The sequence below is a fragment of the Mirounga angustirostris genome, unplaced genomic scaffold (genome assembly GCF_029215605.1).
Source record: "Mirounga angustirostris isolate CCGP_5_RB_7025 unplaced genomic scaffold, mMirAng1.0.hap1 SCAF_2, whole genome shotgun sequence".
Classification (NCBI taxonomy): Eukaryota; Metazoa; Chordata; class Mammalia; order Carnivora; family Phocidae; genus Mirounga; species Mirounga angustirostris.
The window spans coordinates 62,363,975-62,383,677 of NW_026991710.1; the positions used below are offsets into that span (position 1 = coordinate 62,363,975).

Sequence of the window (19,703 nt, forward strand, 5' to 3'; positions counted from 1 at the left end):
TGGGCTTTAATTTCCTCATCTGTTAAAATGAGAGTAATAATAGCACTTATAAGAGAATAAGTTAATATATGTTAATCACTGATAACATTTGTCTCACACATAGTAAGTATGCTATAGGTATTTGCATTAAAGTGGAACAAGAACTTGTGGCACAATCTGAATGAAGAATCCTAGATTTTTGGTCTTTTTTCTTTGCCTTGTTACCTCAAATTTGGCAGCAATGGTTTTTAGCGGCTTTTAGCAGCTTTATCAAAATTCCAAAGCACTCAGATACACTTTCATATAAAAAAAAAACGTTTCTTGGGCGCCTGGGTGGTTCAGATGGTTAAGCGTCTGCCTTCGGCTCAGGTCATGATCCCAGGGTCCTGGGATCGAGTCCCACATCGGGCTCCCGGCTCAGCGGGGAGCCTGCTTCTCCCTCTGACCCTCTCTCCTCTCATGCTGTTTCTCTCTCGCTCGCTCTCTAAAAATTAAATAAAATCTTAAAAAAAAAAAACGTTTCTTGTACACACATTTCATCAACAAACATAGCAGATTTGGGAAAACAATGAACTCAGGTATAAAACTGCACTAGTGGGATAATTAGTGAGCAGACTACAGAAGAGACTGGAAGAGAACTTGGCTGACTGACTTTATTTTGACCTCAGACTTTCTACTTGGGTTCTTCTTTCCAGCTGGTCTCCTGGCTCAGGCAGAAAAGCCTGACAGCAAGAGGACAAAGCATCTCCTGATGGGAATTAAAACTACCCCTCAAGCAATAAAAACTGCCCAGAGCCAGCAAGACCAGACACGTGATTGACTCCAAGACAATGATCTATTTGACCTTCGTTGCCTTCCTGCATGTACCCACCCACCTTTGTCCCACATATTCCTTATATAAACCTGGAAGTATTTTCAGTACTTTGGAGTTTTTGAGACGCTAGGTTAGTCCTCTGTCTTCTTGGTGTTGGCCTCACTGAACTAAATTCCTTTCTTGTTTCACCATTACTCATTTTTCTGCCTTTGGATTTTGTCAGTGGTGAGTGGACCAACCTGGTCTGTTTGGGATCCCGGGAACCAGGTGCTCTTCCACCCCTGTGCCCTGGCTACAAGATTACTAGCCAGGTTTTCAGGGTGCAGTGGAAATTAGTCAATTTGTTTACAAAGGCACTGGACGGGTTCAATTAATTTGGTTAACTGATTATGTGGCAGTTGGTTAATAGGATGAACAAATGCAACAAGACCATCTTTTCTTTATCGGTATTTTTAAGCCAGCAGTGACTAGACCGTGGCAAAGTTTAAATGGGCTCTGTGGAGCAAATTAGGACTTTAAAAATAGGTATAAAGTTTTCTTGACAATGGAGATTACATTTTGAGCATCACAACTTCAGTACAACTATAGTCTCTCATGTCAAGCAGGGGCCTGTGTCAAGCAATGATGCAAGCAGTTAAGGTACTGCTGCTAGGAAATACCACCGGGACCAGCGTCAGCTGACACCCCAGAACCGATAACGAGCAGAACCAGAGGAGGTATGCGGGGACCCAAAACTGATTATATCCCTTTAAAAAGGGAAAGATTTTGGCAGCAAACTCTCAGACTCTTCAGACCTACCCCTCTATGTCTGACCTCTTAAAAAAGGCAACTGGTACCGAAGGCTCTGCCCGATGGGTCTCTGAACAGAACCGAGATCCTTCATTGCTTGAACATAGGAAGCCGTAAGTGCTGAGAGCTGACCAGGACCAGACCGAGGCCTTATCTCAACGGCGTGCTCATAGACTTCACGTTTGACTCGTTAACTTCCTACACCCTTCTGTTATCTTGTTTGTTGTGGGGCTTGTCTTCTATCCTGCTTTGTGTGCTGTGTTGGAAGCCAAGTTTAACCACATGGTGAAATGTCCTTGAGTTTGGAATCCTGAATCTGCTTTATAATTGTGATTTAACTTTGCTTTATGAGTGAATAAAGCTGACATTGTGGAAAGACACAACTCATGTGTGCGCATTCATAGCGTGCTCATGGCAACAACAAACCTAATAAAGTGTTCCATTATATTTCCACACGTAATGTAAGAAGTCAAGTTTAAGTAATGGGTTGAGACTATAGTGGACAGACTTCAAAGAATAATTCTGGCCTGGAGATTAAAAAATACCTCAACTAGCACTGATGCAGGCTGGCTGGGTCCAAGGACCCAGACGGGGCAGGGGACTCACAGGTCCAGCCAAGAGGGTTTTTGGCTTCTGGCAGGATAGAAATCAAACGCAAATTGGGGGGCGCCTGGGTGGCTCAGTCGTTAAGCGTCTGCCTTCGGCTCAGGTCGTGATCCCGGGGTCCTGGGATGGAGCCCCGCATCGGGCTCCCTGCTCGGCGGGAAGCCTGCTTCTCCCTCTCCCACTCCCCCTGCTTGTGTTCCCTCTCTCGCTGTCTCTCTCTGTCGAATAAATAAAATCTTTAAAAAAAACCCGCGAATTGGAAGGAAGTGAGAGCAGAATTTATTGAAGACATAGAGAGAGCAGATACAGACAGAGCGTCTGGGAGACTCGGAAAGGAAAGGAGAAGACTCTTTGCTTGGGTCTGGGGTTTTTATTGTGGATTGTGCTCTGGTGTATAGGTCTTCTCACACATCCAGGAACTGGTTAAAACAAAACCGAATGCTCAGTTGTCCTCCATAAATCACTCATGCCCTGGAGCCAGGGGTCTTGTTGAATCAGTGGTCTTGGAAAATGTACATGCAGAGCTTGCCAGTCACTCCTTAGATGTTATCTGTTGTGCTGGAAGACTCCAAAGAAATCACTAACTCCTTGACCCTTACAAGGAGAACATACATTATCTGTATGATAAGGCATATGTGGGGCAGGGTGTAGGTCCTAACGAGAATAGAAGCAGGAAAAGGGGCAAAAAGCAGTCCTTTGAGGGGTTCCCTTGGTTTCCCTGTCTCAGCACTATACCATATCTGCAGCATATAAAACTGATTCAAAGTGGAAAAAACTCACCCAGGATTCAAATGGAAAAAACATTTAATAATTCATCCACTTAAAAAGTGTAGTTGAGTGAGCTCAGACTAATTCACTAGAAGCGTTTATCTTGGGGCACCTGGGTGGCTCTGTTCGTTAAACCTGACATTAAAAAAAAACACAAAACAAAAAGCCTGACTTTAGTTCAGGTCATGATCTTGGGGTCCTGAGATCAAGCCCCACATTGAGCCCCATGAGCCCCACACGGAGTCCCACATTGGGCGCCACGCTCAGCAGGGAGTCTGCTTCTCTCTCTCCCTCTACCCGTCCCCGCCACCCCACCCCCCGCTCATGCATGTACACCCATGCTCTCTCTCTCACAAATAAATAAAATCTTAAAAAAAAAAAGCTAGTTTACCTAAACCACTTTGACTAGGAGTAGTGTCCAAAAGTATATAAAATAGAAAAAGCATCAGGATACAAAATATCCACCCATTTAACATAAAGTGCAAATTGTAGAAATAATTATCAACTATAATAAGGTTCAGATGGAAAGACCCTTAAGTAAATCACTTAAAATATGGAAGGCAAAGGACTTTCTCTAAAAATTTAGTCAGACCCTTACAAGTGGTAATTTTGCAGCTTTGGCCTGGTGTTTTGCTAATGGAACTACCATTAAGAGGTTTATTCTTCAGCAATAGGCCTATTTCTTATTCTGATAGACGTCAGAGCGGGACATTTGAAAAGGAATGGGATTAGAGCGTGCAGACTCAAGTGTCTGCAGGGTCTTGGCCACTTTGTGAGAAGCAACAATGCTGATTGTGGTGCAAATGGAGCTTGATGTGCTGGCTCAAAAGTGCAATCCCTGCTCAGCTCCAGTGGGTCATGGCCAAGTAATGCGGACCCAGTATGGCTTGGTCTGCTGATTATTTTCAAAAGAAGACAGAAATGTAAAATGTTAGCTTAATTAATGGTCAGTATAATTAAAAAAATATTTGTGGACCAATAGTGTATTAACAAAGCATATTGTCTCTGAGAATTCCTATTTCTCCTTAGGAGATGTGTATGCATGTCTGTGTGTGAGTGTATGAATGACCTAATAGCTTTCTGCTTAGACAGTTGAAAGAAGACTGTGACATTTTGGCAACTCACACTAAAGGGAAAAGTTAAAGAGGATCATACTCTAGTGGCTAAGCCCTTCTACTTTTCTATGGGCCCTGGAGCGTGCTAAATAACATAAAGAACTGTCTCGGAGTCTCCAGGGCATTATTCTAGACCAAACAACTCCAAATATTGGATGTGTATTGTGTTGGAAGGGTTGTAAGTCATGGGAGAAAGACCATCTCATGTACAGAAGGGGTTTCAGCAGACTGGTGCAGCATTGCAGTTTGGAAATAAGATGAAGGTGGTGTTCTTACCATAAAACATAAACCTCAGGGTAGAGTTACGAACAAAAGTCAACCCTAAGACAACCTGCTATGACATCTTACCTGTGTTTCCTTTGAACTGTGGAAATCGCGATTGTTAGCATATCGTTAAAAATTTTTTGCCAACACATGTAATTCTCTTTGTTTATCCCACCAGTTCAGTTAAAAGTCTGATCTAACAATACAATGACCAGGTGTCTGTATTAGTCAGGGGCCTGGCAGGAAACAGATGGCAAATTCAGAGTTTAACCAAGGAGAGTTTAAAAGGGGGACTATTTACATAGGTGTGGGCAGGGTTAAGGGCACTGACAAGGGATGTTGAAATAAACATAGATGAGAAAGGGAGGGACCTACTGCTATGCCAGGCCTGAAGGAACAAGGGGAAACATGGTGTGATTAGAAATGAGGTGAGAGGGGCACCTGGGTGGCTCAGTTGTTAAGCGTCTGCCTTCGGCTCAGGTCTTGATCCCAGGGTCCTGGGATCGAGCCCCGCATTGGGCTTCCAGCTCGGAGGGAAGCCTGCTTCTCCCTCTCCCCCTGCTTGTGTTCCCTCTCTCGCTGTCTCTCTCTCTGTCAAATAAATAAAATCTAAAAAAAAAAAAAAGAAAAAGAAATGAGGTGAGAGCTAGAGCTACAGAAGGAAAGCTGCCTGGAAGAACTGAGGGCCATCCACAAAACACAGTCATCTCCAGGACCACAGCCAAACAGAGGGAGCCGGGCAATACCTTGGTTTCCCCTTCGTACTGTACTCTGTCTCCTCCTGGAGCTCCCTACCGCCAAATCCAGTGAGCAGCCAGAGGCAAGGGAACCCAGGTGGTACTGCTTAAAAGGGTCAGTCTCTAAGGGTACACCTGGCAGGATGGACAAAAATGCAGAACAAATGTGGCTGGTGGCAAACAGAGTATAATCAGTATAATATTCTGTTAAGATAAGAGATTACTAGTAATTTCCCAGATTATAGAAAGGAGGGGAAAAAATCTGTTAGGAAAAATGAGTAAAGCGAATGAAATATTTTTGTAGCAGGTGGATTTGTGCCAACATGATAAGGACAGTTTCGTAAAACTAAGTAGTTTCTTTCTAATCTACTAAATTATTTGAAAGAGGTAACATAAATGACAAAGGAGGGTTAGCCAGTGAATATAGTTTATTCAGATTTTGCAATGAATTGTGATAATGCCTTCTTATAGACGATGAAAGATACTTAATTCTCATGGAATAAGGGATAAGGTAAATAGTCATAGGTAACTTGGTATGATTTAGCAAATCAGTAAGAAACAAAACAAACAAAGACAAAAAGAAAAACCCACACTCTTTTTTTTTTTTTTAACATTTTATTTATTTATTTGACACAGAGAGAGAGTACAAGCATGGGGAGCAGCAGGGAGAGGGAGAAGCAAACTTCCCACTGAGTAGAAACCCCCCAGGCGGGGGCTCAATCCCAGGACCCTGGGATCATGAGCTGAGCCAAAGGCAGACGCTTAGCCGGCTGAGCCACCCAGATGCCCCCAAACCACAGCCTCTTTTTTTAAAAGATTTTATTTTATTTATTCATTTGACAGAGAGACAGCGAGAGAGTGAACACAAGCAGGGGGAGTGGGAGAGGGAGAAGCAGGCTTCCCGCCGATGCGGGGCTCGATGCGGGGCTCGATCCCGGGACCCTGGGATCATGACCTGAACCGAAGGCAGAAGCTTAACGACTGAGCCACCCACGCGCCCCAAAACCACAGACTCTTAACTATAGAGAATAAACTGATGGTTGCCAGAGAGTGGGTGGGGGGCTGGGTGAAGTAGGGGATTAAGAGTACACTTCTCATGATGAGCACTGAGTAATGTACAGAATTGTTGAATCCCTGTACTGTACATCTGCAACAAATGTAACACTGTATCTTAACTATACTGGAATTAAAATAATAATAATAATAATAAAAATTTAGCAAATTAGACAAGGATTTCATATTACAATGGACCCTCAACGAGGATTTGAACTGCCTGGTTTCACTTATAGGCAATTTTTTTAATATAAATACAGTATAGTACTGTAAATGTATTTTCTCTTCCATATGATTTTCTTAGTGACATTTTCTTTTCTCTAGCTTACGTTATTGTAAGTATACAGTATATGATACATATATCTACAAAATATGTGCTAATCGACTGCTTATGCTATCCATAAGGCTTCTAGTCAACAGTAGACTATTAATAGTTAAGTTTTTGGGGAGTGAAGAATTATTCATGGGTTTTCGACTCTACAGGGGGTTGGCACCCCTAACCCCCATATTGTTCAAGGGTCAACTGTAGTTCAACTCACAGTAAGTTAAGATATAGGGTACATGTGCCATATTTCAGTGTGTAACCTGGAATTTGATATATTATAAAAAGGTGCAAGGAAAAAAAACCTGCTAACCTTGGCCAAAGAAAATCTAGGAAAATCAAACATTGGATGAAACCTAACAAGCTTCATAAGCGGGCAACATTACCGTAAAAAATAATCATAGTTGCTTGTCTTATTCTGAGATGGCTCTCTACATGCAGCTGGTGTCTTCCAGGCCAAGGGTGAGCTAGAGCCTGGGTATTTCTCTGCCTTTAGGACTCCACTAATAATGATTGGCTCTACACTTCACCCTGCAGTGCTCCTGAACTCCGGATGGATGCACTGGTTGTTGCAAGGAAGTGTCACATCGAGTGGTTCCAAACACATTTGCTACTGCATTGTGTCAATCCTCTTTGTCCTCTTCTGCTGCTTTTGGCTCCTTTCTGTGTGTAAGAAAGGTGCCAGAGCCAGCACAGCTATTGCTGTCCCAAGTGTGTCAGACTGCAGCATGGTACGTTTGAGAATTCTTCTCATGTCCTCTTGGTTACCTGGTTCCCATAAACAAGGCCTGTGCTCACAGGTCCCTAAGTGGTTTCAGTGAAATGTCTCTTTTACACATTCTTCTTTTGCCTCCCTGCCCATGGTGTAACACTCATGCTTGTAAGTCCCTGGGCAGAAGCAGGGGCAGAAGCAGGGCCCTGAGGCACACACTCAGGCTTGCCTTCTCTCCCACACTGGTGCTGTGTCCTTCAAATGCTCTCACCTCCCTTACAAGGAACAGCTCCTCAGAGCCAAGCAAAGACACCCTGCAGCTCTTCTGTCCGTCAAAGGGCATCTGAATCTCGAGACGCACACAGCTTGAGCTAAGAGGAGCCCTCCTATGACACAGCCCCTACTTCCTGAATCTATTCTGTGTGCTGTAAGAGTGGTGAGTTGTGGTAACACTGCAGAAATCCCCACCCACTGTCAGCCGCGGAAGGCTCCAGGCCTCTTCCGATAGTGAGACATAGGGAACCGGAGCATCTTACTCTCTGTGAGTTTCTGTAGCCCTCCTTCTGGAGAGAGTTCTGGAAGAATTACAGGTTTTGTATTAGTTTTGGTGGCATCAACTATTTTAGAACCTAGATTATTACAGTTGAAAATAAATGTTATTTAGAAACCCATCTATCCTTATTTCTAATCCCAGCCATTACTGTTTTCCTTTGACCTTTGGAGAAATTCATTAATTTTTCTAAATACAATGTACTTTTCCTGATGGATAAGGATGCTCATTACTCCCTTTCCTTGGGCCCCTGTGTATCTCTTTGACCTGTGCTTGTTTTCTTTGCTTGGGTTAGAGCTCTGCCATCTCTCCTAGAGGAGCCGGAAGCATCTTATATTGTCCATTAAAAATTAACCCTTAACAATTATTCATAGTTGTTTAGCATAAATTAACAAGATGTCATTGACACTGAGGAAGTGCAATGGAGAATCACATGCCACAAAAATGCTGTCATCCCTATTTTCAGATGGAAAGACTAAGGCACTGAGCAGGGACATAACTTGCGAGCGCTGGCCATGCCAGGAAAGCCTGACCTGAACCTCCGGCTTCTGGATTATTAAAGGTTCCTCCACTCTGAGTCTCTTTTCTCCCCGTCACTCTCCCACCGTTCCCTCCAACACCACTGCTCTTCTACCTCTACCACTTGCTAACTAAGGGAAGAAGACAGATGCTCACCCACTTGCAACAACAGAAAAGTTGTTAGAATAAGATGATTTAGATAAAGACGAGATGCTACTATACATGGGTGAATATTGGAGTATTTAGACTCAATATTTTTCAGATAAATTGACTAAGAAATAATTCCCAAGATTCCCGAAAAACCTTGGGCTCCTTTCCTGAAGCAGTAAAGAGGAAATGTCTGGAGATAGAGAAAGAGCTTGTTAACCCATAAGACTGGGGCTTGAACTCAGCCTCAGTTCGACCTTATACAAAAGAAAGAGAGGACCTGAAAAAAGTGCAACAACAAAATGTCAAGTTCACTTCTAAGTCTACAAAACAATAAAGCCACACAGTACAAAAGGGAGGAAGAGAGTCACATCCTTTCTGTTACTTACAGCCTCCTCTTGTGGGTTGGGCACACTCTTCTATGAAAATAAAACATTTTCCTGAGAATTGCTTTGTTGGTATTGTTACTTTTCTCAGAGCTATAAAATGTTTAAAATATGCATTTCCAGGGGCACCTGGCTGGCTCAGTTGGTAGAGCATGTAACTCTTGATCTCAGGGTCATGGGTTCGAGCTCCATGTTGGGTGTAGAGATTACTGAAAAAATAAATAAACTTGAAAAAAATTTTTTAAAAAGTTGGGTAAGAGAGGGCTCTTAAAAAACAGATTAAAAAAGTAAAAATGCATTTCCATATTTAGATAAATATTTCAAGCAAGTTTTACCACTGCATACATTGAAGATAAAAATTAACTCTAATTAGTGTTTTGTTGGTGCTTGTGACTTCCATGCTTGGCTTTGAAGATCAAAAAATAATACATATGTGCTTACATATTATTTACTTTCTCCCACACACTCCGATATTATCGGGCCATTTTCTTTTTTCTTTTTTTTTTTTTTTTAAAGATTTTATTTATTTATTTGACAGAGAAAGACACAGCGAGAGAGGGAACACAAACGGGGAGTGGGAGAGGGAGAAGCAGACTCCCTGCCGAGCAGGGAGCCCGATGCGGGACTCGATCCCGGGACTCCAGGATCATGACCTGAGCCGAAGGCAGTCGCTTAACCAACAGAGCCACCCAGGCGCCCGGTCGGGCCATTTTCTAATTTAAAACTTCGGCGTCAAAAATACTGAGTCATGGGTGTATGTATGTGTGTTTTTTAAACTTCTTTTTTTTTTTTTAAGATTTTATTTATTTATTTTTTGAGAGAGAGAGAATGAGAGACAGAGAGCAGGAGAGGGAGGAGGGTCAGAGGGAGAAGCAGACTCCCTGCTGAGCAGGGAGCCCGATGCGGGACTCGATCCCGGGACTCCAGGATCATGACCTGAGCCGAAGGCAGTCGCTTAACCAACTGAGCCACCCAGGCGCCCCGGTGTATGTGTGTTTAAACACCACAGTCTCAGGGCAGTGAAGCCTGAGGAAGGTGCAGTGGTCAAATATACTGAGCTGATACTAGGCTCTAACATTAGCTGTGTGGCCTTCGGCAAGTCACTAACTTCTTGGAGCCTCAGTGTCTTTATCTATAAAATAGGAATTAAGCAAGATAACGATATGTATGGTGCTTAGCACAGTGTCCAGCTTGAAGTATTGTGTGATACATGCATAATAGTGGTTATGAATGCGTCTCTGGAGCCAGGCATCCTGGGTTGAAATCTCAGCTCAAGTACTTATTAATTGGGCAAGTTTCTTAACCTCCCAGTGCCTCTGTTCCTTCATCTGTAAAATGAGAATAATTATAGTGCCTATCGTATAGAGTTGTTGTGAAGATTTAAACACTTAAAATATGTAAACCTTTCCAAAAAGCGCCGGGCACACAGTGCGTGTTCAATAAGTGTTAGCTATTAATATTCTTCTAAAATTGTGCTAATGTGGTAGCCACATGTGGCTCTTGAGCATCTGAAATAGACTTAGTCCTCATTGTAATATGCTCTATGTGTAAAATACATATAGAAATTCAAAGACAGTATAAAAAAGAATGTAAAATGTCTCAATATTTTTTATATTACACATTGAATTGATATTATGAATATATTGAGTTAAATTGTTAAAATGAATTTTGTGTCTAATTTTTTAATGTGGCTACTAGAAAACTTGTAAGTATGTATGTGACTTGCATTATATTTCTATTGGACAGAGGTATTCTAAAACATAGAAATCTTAAAGCAAGAAATTCATCAAAAAGAAACTTATTTTACCTTAAAAAAAAAAGAAACTATTTTTTGGTTTAGCTCAAATCTGGGTTACTTGTGGTATGCTTTTAGTCATAAATAAAGAAGTACTGAAGAGAAGCAAAGGAATTACAATGCACTAAGTGAAGCCATTAGAAGTTGCTGCAATTTAGGTTGTGTTAATTTTTCCAGGAGAGATGCTCCTTTCTCCTCTGGATGTTTTGTTCAATTTTGGGATTACATTTTAAGAGAGACACAGGCAATCTAGAGTATATTCTTGGTAAGCCTTCTAGGAAAATGAGAAGTTTTCATCACTGTGCCGTGGAAGAGAGGAACTGTGGGTGGGTAAGAACATGAACATACTCAGCTAAGTGAGAAGACCTGAGAAGCATGACTGAATACCAGGAATGTAGATTTGCCACGTGGAAATGGAATTGGAAATGGGATTGACCCAAAGGGTTCGATTGGGTCCAAGTTAGAGGGAAGATGATTTCAGCTTTAATATAGGGAGCAGCTTTACCAATTAGAGTTGTCCAAAAATGGAGTGAACTACCTTATAGAATATTCAAGAATTTGCCACCATAAATTTAAGCAGAGAATTATAGATAGGGTTAATACATCCGGTAGATAGAAAACCTCAGAAGCTTTTCAAACTCTGAGATTCCATGATTAAGGCTTTGCCACTAATTCTGGTAGAGAGCTGCCAATTCATGCATCATGACCAGAATAACTAGAGTTCCATGATTTTAATTAGTTTTCTAGTTTAGTTTTTTTTTTTTTTTTTTTGGTTAGATACAGAAGTTAATTTGTTTTGGTAAGATACAGAAGTTCACTGGTACTAGCTCAAGCAAACAGGAGTTATTGTGGGGTTATATATATGGTAGATAAGGATCTCACAAGAACGCAGGGAGAGGGATAATGATACAGCAGACTTGACGGAAACTGTAACAGGAACTGAGGCTGCATCTGCTGTCTTCCTCTCAGAGGCTGGCTGATCTCTTCTTCATGATAACTTTGCTTTCCTCCGCATCCTCGTTCTAGTCTATTATTGAAACTGACTGGCTTCATGTAACTCTGTTCATGCACCATTTCTGCTCACTACTAATTTCAGAGGGTCTTTCAAAGCTTCTCTGGACTTGAATCTACTCATGACCTTACAACTTGGGTTCTCCCACCTAAATGTTTTGGTCTTTCATTTTCCCCAATTCCAGTTTTATGAGAAAAAGGATTGGCCTAGCTTTTTTTTTTTTTTCAAGCCAGATTACTGGCTACAGTATGGTTGGACTTTCCTTAGGTGAGATGGCTTCAACTGGTCCAGATAGCTGGGGTTGGGGAATTTTATTTATGTGGGAGGGGGAAGTTTCTGCCAGAAACAGATGTGGGTGGGGCAGGGAGTTATTGCTATTTCTAGTATCACTACTGAAAGATGGAGGTCATGGAGTTTATACTCAGAAATTTGGGAATCCACTTCAGTTTATTCTGTGTATTTTTTTTTAATCTTTTTTTTTTTTTTAGATTTTATTTTTTTTTATTTTTCGACAGAGAGAGAGAGAATGCAAGCAGGGGGGAGTGGGAGAAGCAGGCTTCCCGCTGAACAGGGAGCCCAATGTGGGACTTGATCCCAGGACCCTGGGATCATGACCTGAGCCAAAGGCAGACGCTTAACGACTGAGACACCCAGGCGCCCTTATTCTGTGTATTAAGAAGAGAGACCTTATTCAAAAGATTCTGGTTTGAGACTAATGATAGAAATATGAATTTTATTCTAAGATGTGATCTAGGAACTTGTTACTCAAAGTGCGTTTCATGGACTAGCAGCATCAACATTGCTTAGGAGCTTGTTAGAAATTAGAAACTCAGGCTCCACCCGAGACCTACTAAATTAGAATCTACATTTTAATAAGATTTCCAAGTGATTTGTATTCACATTGAGGTTTGAGAAGTGTGGCTCTCGAATAAGTTGGTCTGGTTTAGGTCTTTTAAGTTACCAAAGGCTTTTACTAGGAAACTTCCTGTAGTGTGCTATAGCCATGTGAGAACCAAGTGCTACATTGTCAGAATTTTGTGAATAGGTTGATTTTATGTAGAGCCAGTTGTTAAACATTTACCAGCATTCCACTGGACAGTTCTTTTTTTTTTTTTTAAAGATTTTATTTATTTGACAGAGAGAGACAGAGCGAGAGAGGGAACACAAGCAGGGGGAGTGGGAGAGGGAGAAGCAGGCCTCCCGCCGGGCAGGGAGCCCGATGCGGGGCTGGATGCAGGGAGCCCGATGCGGGGCTGGATGCGGGGCTGGATGCGGGGCTGGATGCGGGGCTGGATCCCAGGGCCCTGGGATCATGACCTGAGCCGAAGGCAGATGCTTAACGACTGAGCCACCCAGGTGCCCCCCACTGGGCAGTTCTAAATCTCCTAATTCAATCTGGAATTAAAATAGTCTCCTAGAGGTTGTGGGACAGAATAACTTCCATATTGGGATGGGTGTGGAGCAAGACAAAATGAATTAATTCCTCACCAAATTTTCCACCTTATGACTAATAAATCATTATTCTAGATAGATGTTTCTGTATAAAAAGAAATAATCTCATCTAAAACTAATGATGTAATGTATGGGGATTAACATAAGAATAAAAAAATAGAAAAAAAAAGATCATATGATCAACTTCTCAAACGTCAAAAAAAAAAAAAAGAAATAATCTGAGTTTGCAGTAAGCACAAGGAGGGAAGGCAATCTCAGATTTGGTGATACTTGAAATATGGATAGACAAACAGGCAGAGACCAGAAAATTTCCCAGCTGGCAGCTGGACAGTTTTGGAGCTGAAACCTAGGTATGGAATAGCAGTTTCTATATAGAGGAGAGGTAAAGGTGGGAAGATTCTGGTCCTAGAGACATACCACATATGGGAATTAATGCTTTTATTGCCTATATTATACTGAGTATAAAATTGTTAAACAAAACAACTCCAAGTTAATGATAGGTGTGGATGCCAGTGTTTCATGGTATTACATAGGGAGTGGTTTTTAAAGTGTGGTCTCTGGACAACTACACCAGTTCTCAGCATCACCTGAGAACCTATTATAAATACAAATTCATGGGCCACACCCAGGCCTACTGGATCAGAAACTCTGGGGTATAGAGCCCAGCAATCTGTTTTAACAAGGCTTCTGGGTGATTCTGATGCATACCATTGAAGTAGGAAATGTCACTGAGTTCCTTATTTTTGTCCAATAAGAGAATCCATTTTCAACTTGAACCTAAAATGGGAAGTGACTCTTCTTCCAAAGGAGTTTCCAGAACAACTGAAAAATGGTTGAAGAAAGCAGAGAGCACAGATCAAGGGAACTACAGGGTTAGGCAGATATTAAGAAGCTTTTCCGAGGGAAGTTAGCCAAACAGGCAGACATCTGGCATGTTGCCAAGACTCCTGGGGAGTATAAACCTTCCTAGAAATCTACTGGGAAAAGTTGCGTTTAAAGTGAACTTTAAGGAAGTGCATAAACACAGCCTAAAGACTTTCTGCAAATACTAATAAAAGTTCTGATATAAAGAATGTGACATCCTAGCCCATGTATCATACATGTATCAGCATATATTATATTAAGAAATAAGCAGATAATGGAAAAAAGGTACTAGGACAGCTTATTCATTTTGCCTCTCTGGTTAAGTGCTCTCACTGGTTCCTCACTAATGACAACTTGTAACATTTAACGAGTGCTTACTCTGTGCCAGGTACTGTGGTAAGTACCTCAATAAATTATCTCATGAGCCCTGTATCCCAGATAAGGAAATCGAGGCCCAAAGAAGTATAGTACCTTGCCCCAGGTCACATAGCTGGTAAGTGATGATACTGAGATGCAAACCCAGAAAGTTTGGGTCCAGAGTGCCATTGCTTAACCAAAAGCTCTACTGCCCCTCTTTAGTGAGAACTTCATTACATATTAAATATTTAGAGGCTTGGGTTCCTATTTCAGAGTATGAATTTTTTGTAGTTTTTAATAAGTATCAAATTAAATAACCTCTTTACATATTGGTATATACAGATAACTGGACTCTGGACCCCATCTGACTAATGCCATCAAGTTCTGGTGGTCAAAGTGGGCAATCAGAGAAATCGCACCTCTTTAAGAAGGAGGCTGCTTTAATAAGCTACTACTATAAGCATACTACACGTTACTCTGAGTCCCAATATTAGGTGCTTAAACTATGTCGTTATAACAGGAGACATAAAGAAGTACACAGATGGGGGCCAAATGACCCTGGGTACAGAAAAGGGGAGTTGTAGATGCTCAGGAAAAGCACCTTTAATCACCTTTTTTGTCTGGAAATGGATTTGGTGAACTTGCCCCAATTCTTGAATTTACCTTCAAATGAAATTAGTTTTTAAGCATCATGAGAGCAATGGCTATGTTGGTTTCGTTCGCCGCATCTATGCATAGCCAAGCACACTGCTCGACACATGGCAAACAGGTACATATTTGTGAAAAGGGAGGAGAAAAGAAGAGAAGGAGGGAGAAAAGGAAGAAAGTTGTAAAGGTAGATTCAAGTTCTTTGAATTTGTGTGTGTGTGTGTGTGCGCGTGCGCCTAACAGTCATAAATGGGTATGGAACCTTTGAAGTAACTGCTTAGGTATTAATAGGATAGGGGAATAAATTAGAAATCTTATTCTTCATGTAGTTGGGTACAATATATACATATGAAATAAATCATCTGGGAAATACCTACTTTGATCCAGTCCAACTTCTCACGGGCAGCTTCATGGAAGAAGTTAATTTTGCTAGCTTGCTGTGTGTGTGTGTGTGTTTGTGAGAGAGAGAGAGAGAGGGAGAGAGAAGGGATAGAGGAATGTTGGCAGGGTGTTGAGGCTGGCAAGATAAGCAGAGGCCAGAAGGGAGCTCCAGAAGTAGTTACTGGAGGGCTTTATTTAAACTGGAAAGCGATATAATCGGCGATCAGATTTTTTTAGATTAAACTACGCTGACAACAGCTGTGACGTAATGGAAAGGATACTGATTTTTTTTTTTCCAGCTCTAATAACCTGTGCGTAGGTCTCAAGACCTGCCATTTTAAAACCAGAAGAGTTATATCAATTTTTTTCAAGTATTATTCAATTGATCCTAATGGCTCAGCTGGCCAGCAGAGGGAAAATATAGAGCTGATTAATGTTAAGATGAAGTTAAAACTACGCTGATCTCGAGTTGAGATAAAAAGAAAGTTTGTTGGGGCACCCGCCTTGGGCGGTAGTGGAAAGTTTTGTGATTTTAAAGTTTTTACAAGGCTGGAAATGGGGCGATGGATGCTGGTCAGATTCTTCAGATTTTGTTTTTCATGCTTTCCTGGGGACTCTCTCAATATATTAAAATTACCGTCCTGAGTACAAGTGAAGACTCAAAAAGGAAAGAAGAAATAAAACAGGGTAACGCCAACAGGACCATATTTTCCATGAGGGCAGATTTCTCTGAAGTTGGTTTAAGCTGTCGTACCGGAACCACGAAACAGAGGGTCCTACCGCGGAAGACTGACTGTAACACCGCCACGGGGCACCGGCGTCATTCGCGGTTCCTTGGCGGCTTGAAAGCCTATTTTGGTTCCCGCCCCTTTTCCTCTTGCTCTTTCTAATCCTTCCCCCTCTGCAATTCCGGGCAGGAACCCTTTTTAATTTCTTCTAAGTTGAAGCGTAGGACCAATTTCGCCAACACAATCCGGAATGGTCAACATGGCGGCCGCCGTAAGGTGCCTCGGTAGAGGTAACCCAAGGAGTTATCTGGGCTTGGGGGGAAAACAGCTCTGGTATGGAGTCTTCTGTTGTAAGCCGGACTCTCCTAGGCACGGGTCTGCACTGGGGGCTCGAAAAGCTTTTCAGGGCTCTAGGTTCTCCAGAGGGTTATTACTACTTAAAAGCGACCTTATCAGATGTTTCACTCCTTTCTGGAGCGTTCCTAGGGGTGGAGAGGGCGGGGGATGTGCACTGCCCCTTCTGCAGCCACCCCTAGGGACGGAGCTGAAGACGCGGTTCTGTTTCCAATACTGGCGGTGTGGGCTGCGCGGAAGAGCTTGAAAAGCGAAGAGAGTTCTGGTATGAGAAAGGTGGTATGTTTAAGTGATCTACGTCTGTAAACTTTAACACTTTACAAAATGCTTGTTGGTGCTTTGGCAATTCTGATTCTTAAACGTCCAGACGTTGTCTAATTCGCATCAACATTTATCATTTGGGGACTAATTGTGTAGTACTTCTTGTTAGCAGCTCTTTTCAGCAGTTAGTAAACTCCAATGTATTGTCTAGGAGGACAGCCCTTTTTTGGTACAATGCTTTTTTTTTTTTTGTACAGTGCTTTTTAATTTTTTTTTTTAAGATTTTATTTATTTGAGAGAGAGAATGAGAGACAGAGAGAGCGAGAGGGAGGAGGGTCAGAGGGAGAAGCAGACTCCCGGCTGAGCAGGGAGCCCGATGTGGGACTCGATCCAGGGACTCCAGGATCACGACCTGAGCCGAAGGCAGTCGCTTAACCGACTGGGCCACCCAGGCGCCCTAATTTTTTTTTTTTTTTTAAAGATTTTATTTATTTGACAGAGAGAGACACAGCGAGAGAGGGAACACAAGCAGGGGGAGTGGGAAAGGGAGAAGCAGGCTTCCCGCTGAGCGGGGAGCCCGATGCGGGGCTCGATCCCAGGACCCCGGGATCACGACCTGAGCCGAAGGCAGACGCTTAACGACTGAGCCACCCAGGCGCCCCAGTGCTTTTTAATTTTTGTTTGGTGTTTTTGAATGTGCCCGGCTAGCTCAGTCGGTAGAGCATGAGACTCTTAATTTTTGTTTGGTGTTTTTGAAGCACTGATACGTATTGTTATTTAATTAAGGTAGCTTTTTAGGTGGAGGCAGTAGCCAAGGCAGTAGCCAGCATCACTCCCATTTTACGGCGGAATCAACTGATCCTGTTAAAGTATGTGGTAGCAAGTGGCAGGGGCAAAACTGAAGCTTCACTCCTAGGCCAGTGATTTTTTTTTTTTTTTAAACTACATCTTAGTTTTCTCTTTGAGCTTCTTACAGGAACGCCTAGTGTTAAGAGAGGATTCTGTGTTTGGGATAGTTGTTTAAAAGAGTGGTGGCAAGAGATCACAGCAGACCCTGATAACTACTAAGTGAGCAAACCAAAAAGTGTATCTTTACTGAAAAGAGACTTATGGTATTTTCTTCATGTATGACAGAAATAACATGATGTTAGACAAGTCAAATAAACCAAAAAGAGAACTGAAGATTATCATTCTCTCCTTGCCACTGTTCTCTTCTCTTGGCTTCTAGGATTCCTGACTCTTGATTTTCTTTTTATCTCACCTGTCATTTCTCACATTTACTTTGCTGGCTCCTCCTCTCCCCAATCTCTTACCTTGGAATGTCTTAGGAGCCAGGATCCCATCTTTCATCTTCATGTCTTTTGTATATAAATTCACTCCTCTTGTGATTTCATCCAAGTCTCCTGGCTTTGACTATTTTCTATATCGTAATGGCTCTCAAATTTATATCTGCAGTTGGGACCTCTTGTGGACTTTAGATTCTTAAACTCATCTGCCAGTTCTAGATCTCCACTTGTTCATCTCTTTAGCACTTAACACTTGTCTAAAATCAGACTCATCATAGCCTGCAGTTTTCCCCATCTCATTTCAGGGTAACTTCATCCTTTCAGTTGTCTGGGCCAAAACCTCAGAATATCCTCAACTCCCCCTCTTTTTCCCACACTTCACATTAAATGGTTGACAAATCTGATTGGTTTTACCTTCGAAATAAATCCAAAATCTAACTTTTCACTATACTATAGCAACTACCTTGCATGCCGTTACCATTCCTCACCTGGATTTCACTGTATTTTCAACGAGTATGAAATTGGTCCTTTAAGAACTAAGTCATGTTACTCTTTTTTTTTTTTTAAGATTTTATTTATTTATTTGAGACAGAGAATGAGATAGAGCATGAAAGGGTCAGAGGGAGAAGCAGACTCCCCGCCGAGCAGGGAGCCCGATGCGGGACTCGATCCAGGGACTCCAGGATCATGACCTGAGCCGAAGGCAGTCGCTCAACCGACTGAGCCACCCAGGTGCCCTAAGTCATGTTACTCTTGTGCTTGAAACTCTGCAAGGCCTCCCCATTTTTCTTAGTCCTTAGAATGGCCTACGGGTGTGCTGTCTTTATTGTTATCCACTATTGAGCACTTCAGATGTGGTTAATCTGAATAGAGTATGTCAAATACACATTAGATTTTGAGGACTTAGTACCCAAAAAAGTAAAATATCTGAATTTGTTATGTTGATAACATGTTGAAATGATAATATTTTGGGGTATTAGCTATAATAAAATATGTTAATCTTTTTTTTTAAGATTATTTATTTGTCAGAGAGAGAGACAGCGAGAGCAGGAACACAAGCAGGGGAGTGAGAGAGGGAGAAGCGGGTTTCCTGCCGAGCAGGGAGCCCGATGCGGGGTTCGATCCCAGGACCCTGGAATCATGACCTGAGCCGAAGGCAGACGCTTAACTGACTGAGCCACCCGGCTGTCCCCCCCCCCATTTTTTTTAAAAAGATTTTATTTATTTATAAATAAACACAGAGACACAGAGACAGACACAGAGAGAGAGATAGCGAGAGCAGGAATACAAGCAGGGGGAGTGGGAGAGGGAGAAGCAGGCTTCCTGCTGATCGGGGAGCCCGATGTGGGGCTCGATCCCAGGACCCTGGGATCAGGACCTGAGCCGAAGGCAGACGCTTAACCAACTGAGACGCCCAGGCGTCCCGAAGACTTTATTTTTGTGTTTTCTTTTGTGATTCTTAAATAAGGACATTTTCCTTGTATTTCTGCATGCAAAAGAATATAACATATATAAAGAAAAATGTAAAATTCTGAATACTATTAATCTTAAAGATATAGAACATTATCAATTCTTCAAATGCCCAAGTGCCTTTTTCTTTCATCTCCTTCTTCCCCAGTAGTAAACACTTTGCCTGAATTTCTATTTTATCCGTCCCTTGTTTTTATGTATAGTTTTAATGCACACACATACATACAAATAATATATATCCATACAGTATTGATTAGTTATGCATGTTTTTGAACTTAAAATAATACCAAATAAATTCTTCTGCTACTTACTTTTTTTGCTCAAAATTATGTTT

At 41.9% G+C, this 19,703-nt stretch overlaps 1 protein-coding gene across 7 annotated transcripts in view; it reads left to right on the forward strand.

The window, feature by feature from the left end:
• Window positions 1–19,703, forward strand: part of MRPL1 (mitochondrial ribosomal protein L1) — a 146,913-nt gene that overhangs the window by 30,988 nt on the left and 96,222 nt on the right. Inside the window, exon 1 of one of the 7 annotated variants that reach the window (XM_064584664.1) lies at window positions 16,154–16,288. The exons of 2 other annotated variants lie outside the window; for them this stretch is intronic. In XM_064584664.1, coding sequence (XP_064440734.1) covers window positions 16,249–16,288 — 40 coding nt within the window. In that variant the 5' untranslated portion in view covers window positions 16,154–16,248. Of the gene's footprint in view, window positions 1–16,153; window positions 16,289–16,312; window positions 16,332–16,359; window positions 16,629–19,703 lie in introns of those variants that run through there. 4 more of the 7 variants (XM_064584668.1, XM_064584669.1, XM_064584663.1 and 1 more) reach the window with 4 other exon arrangements.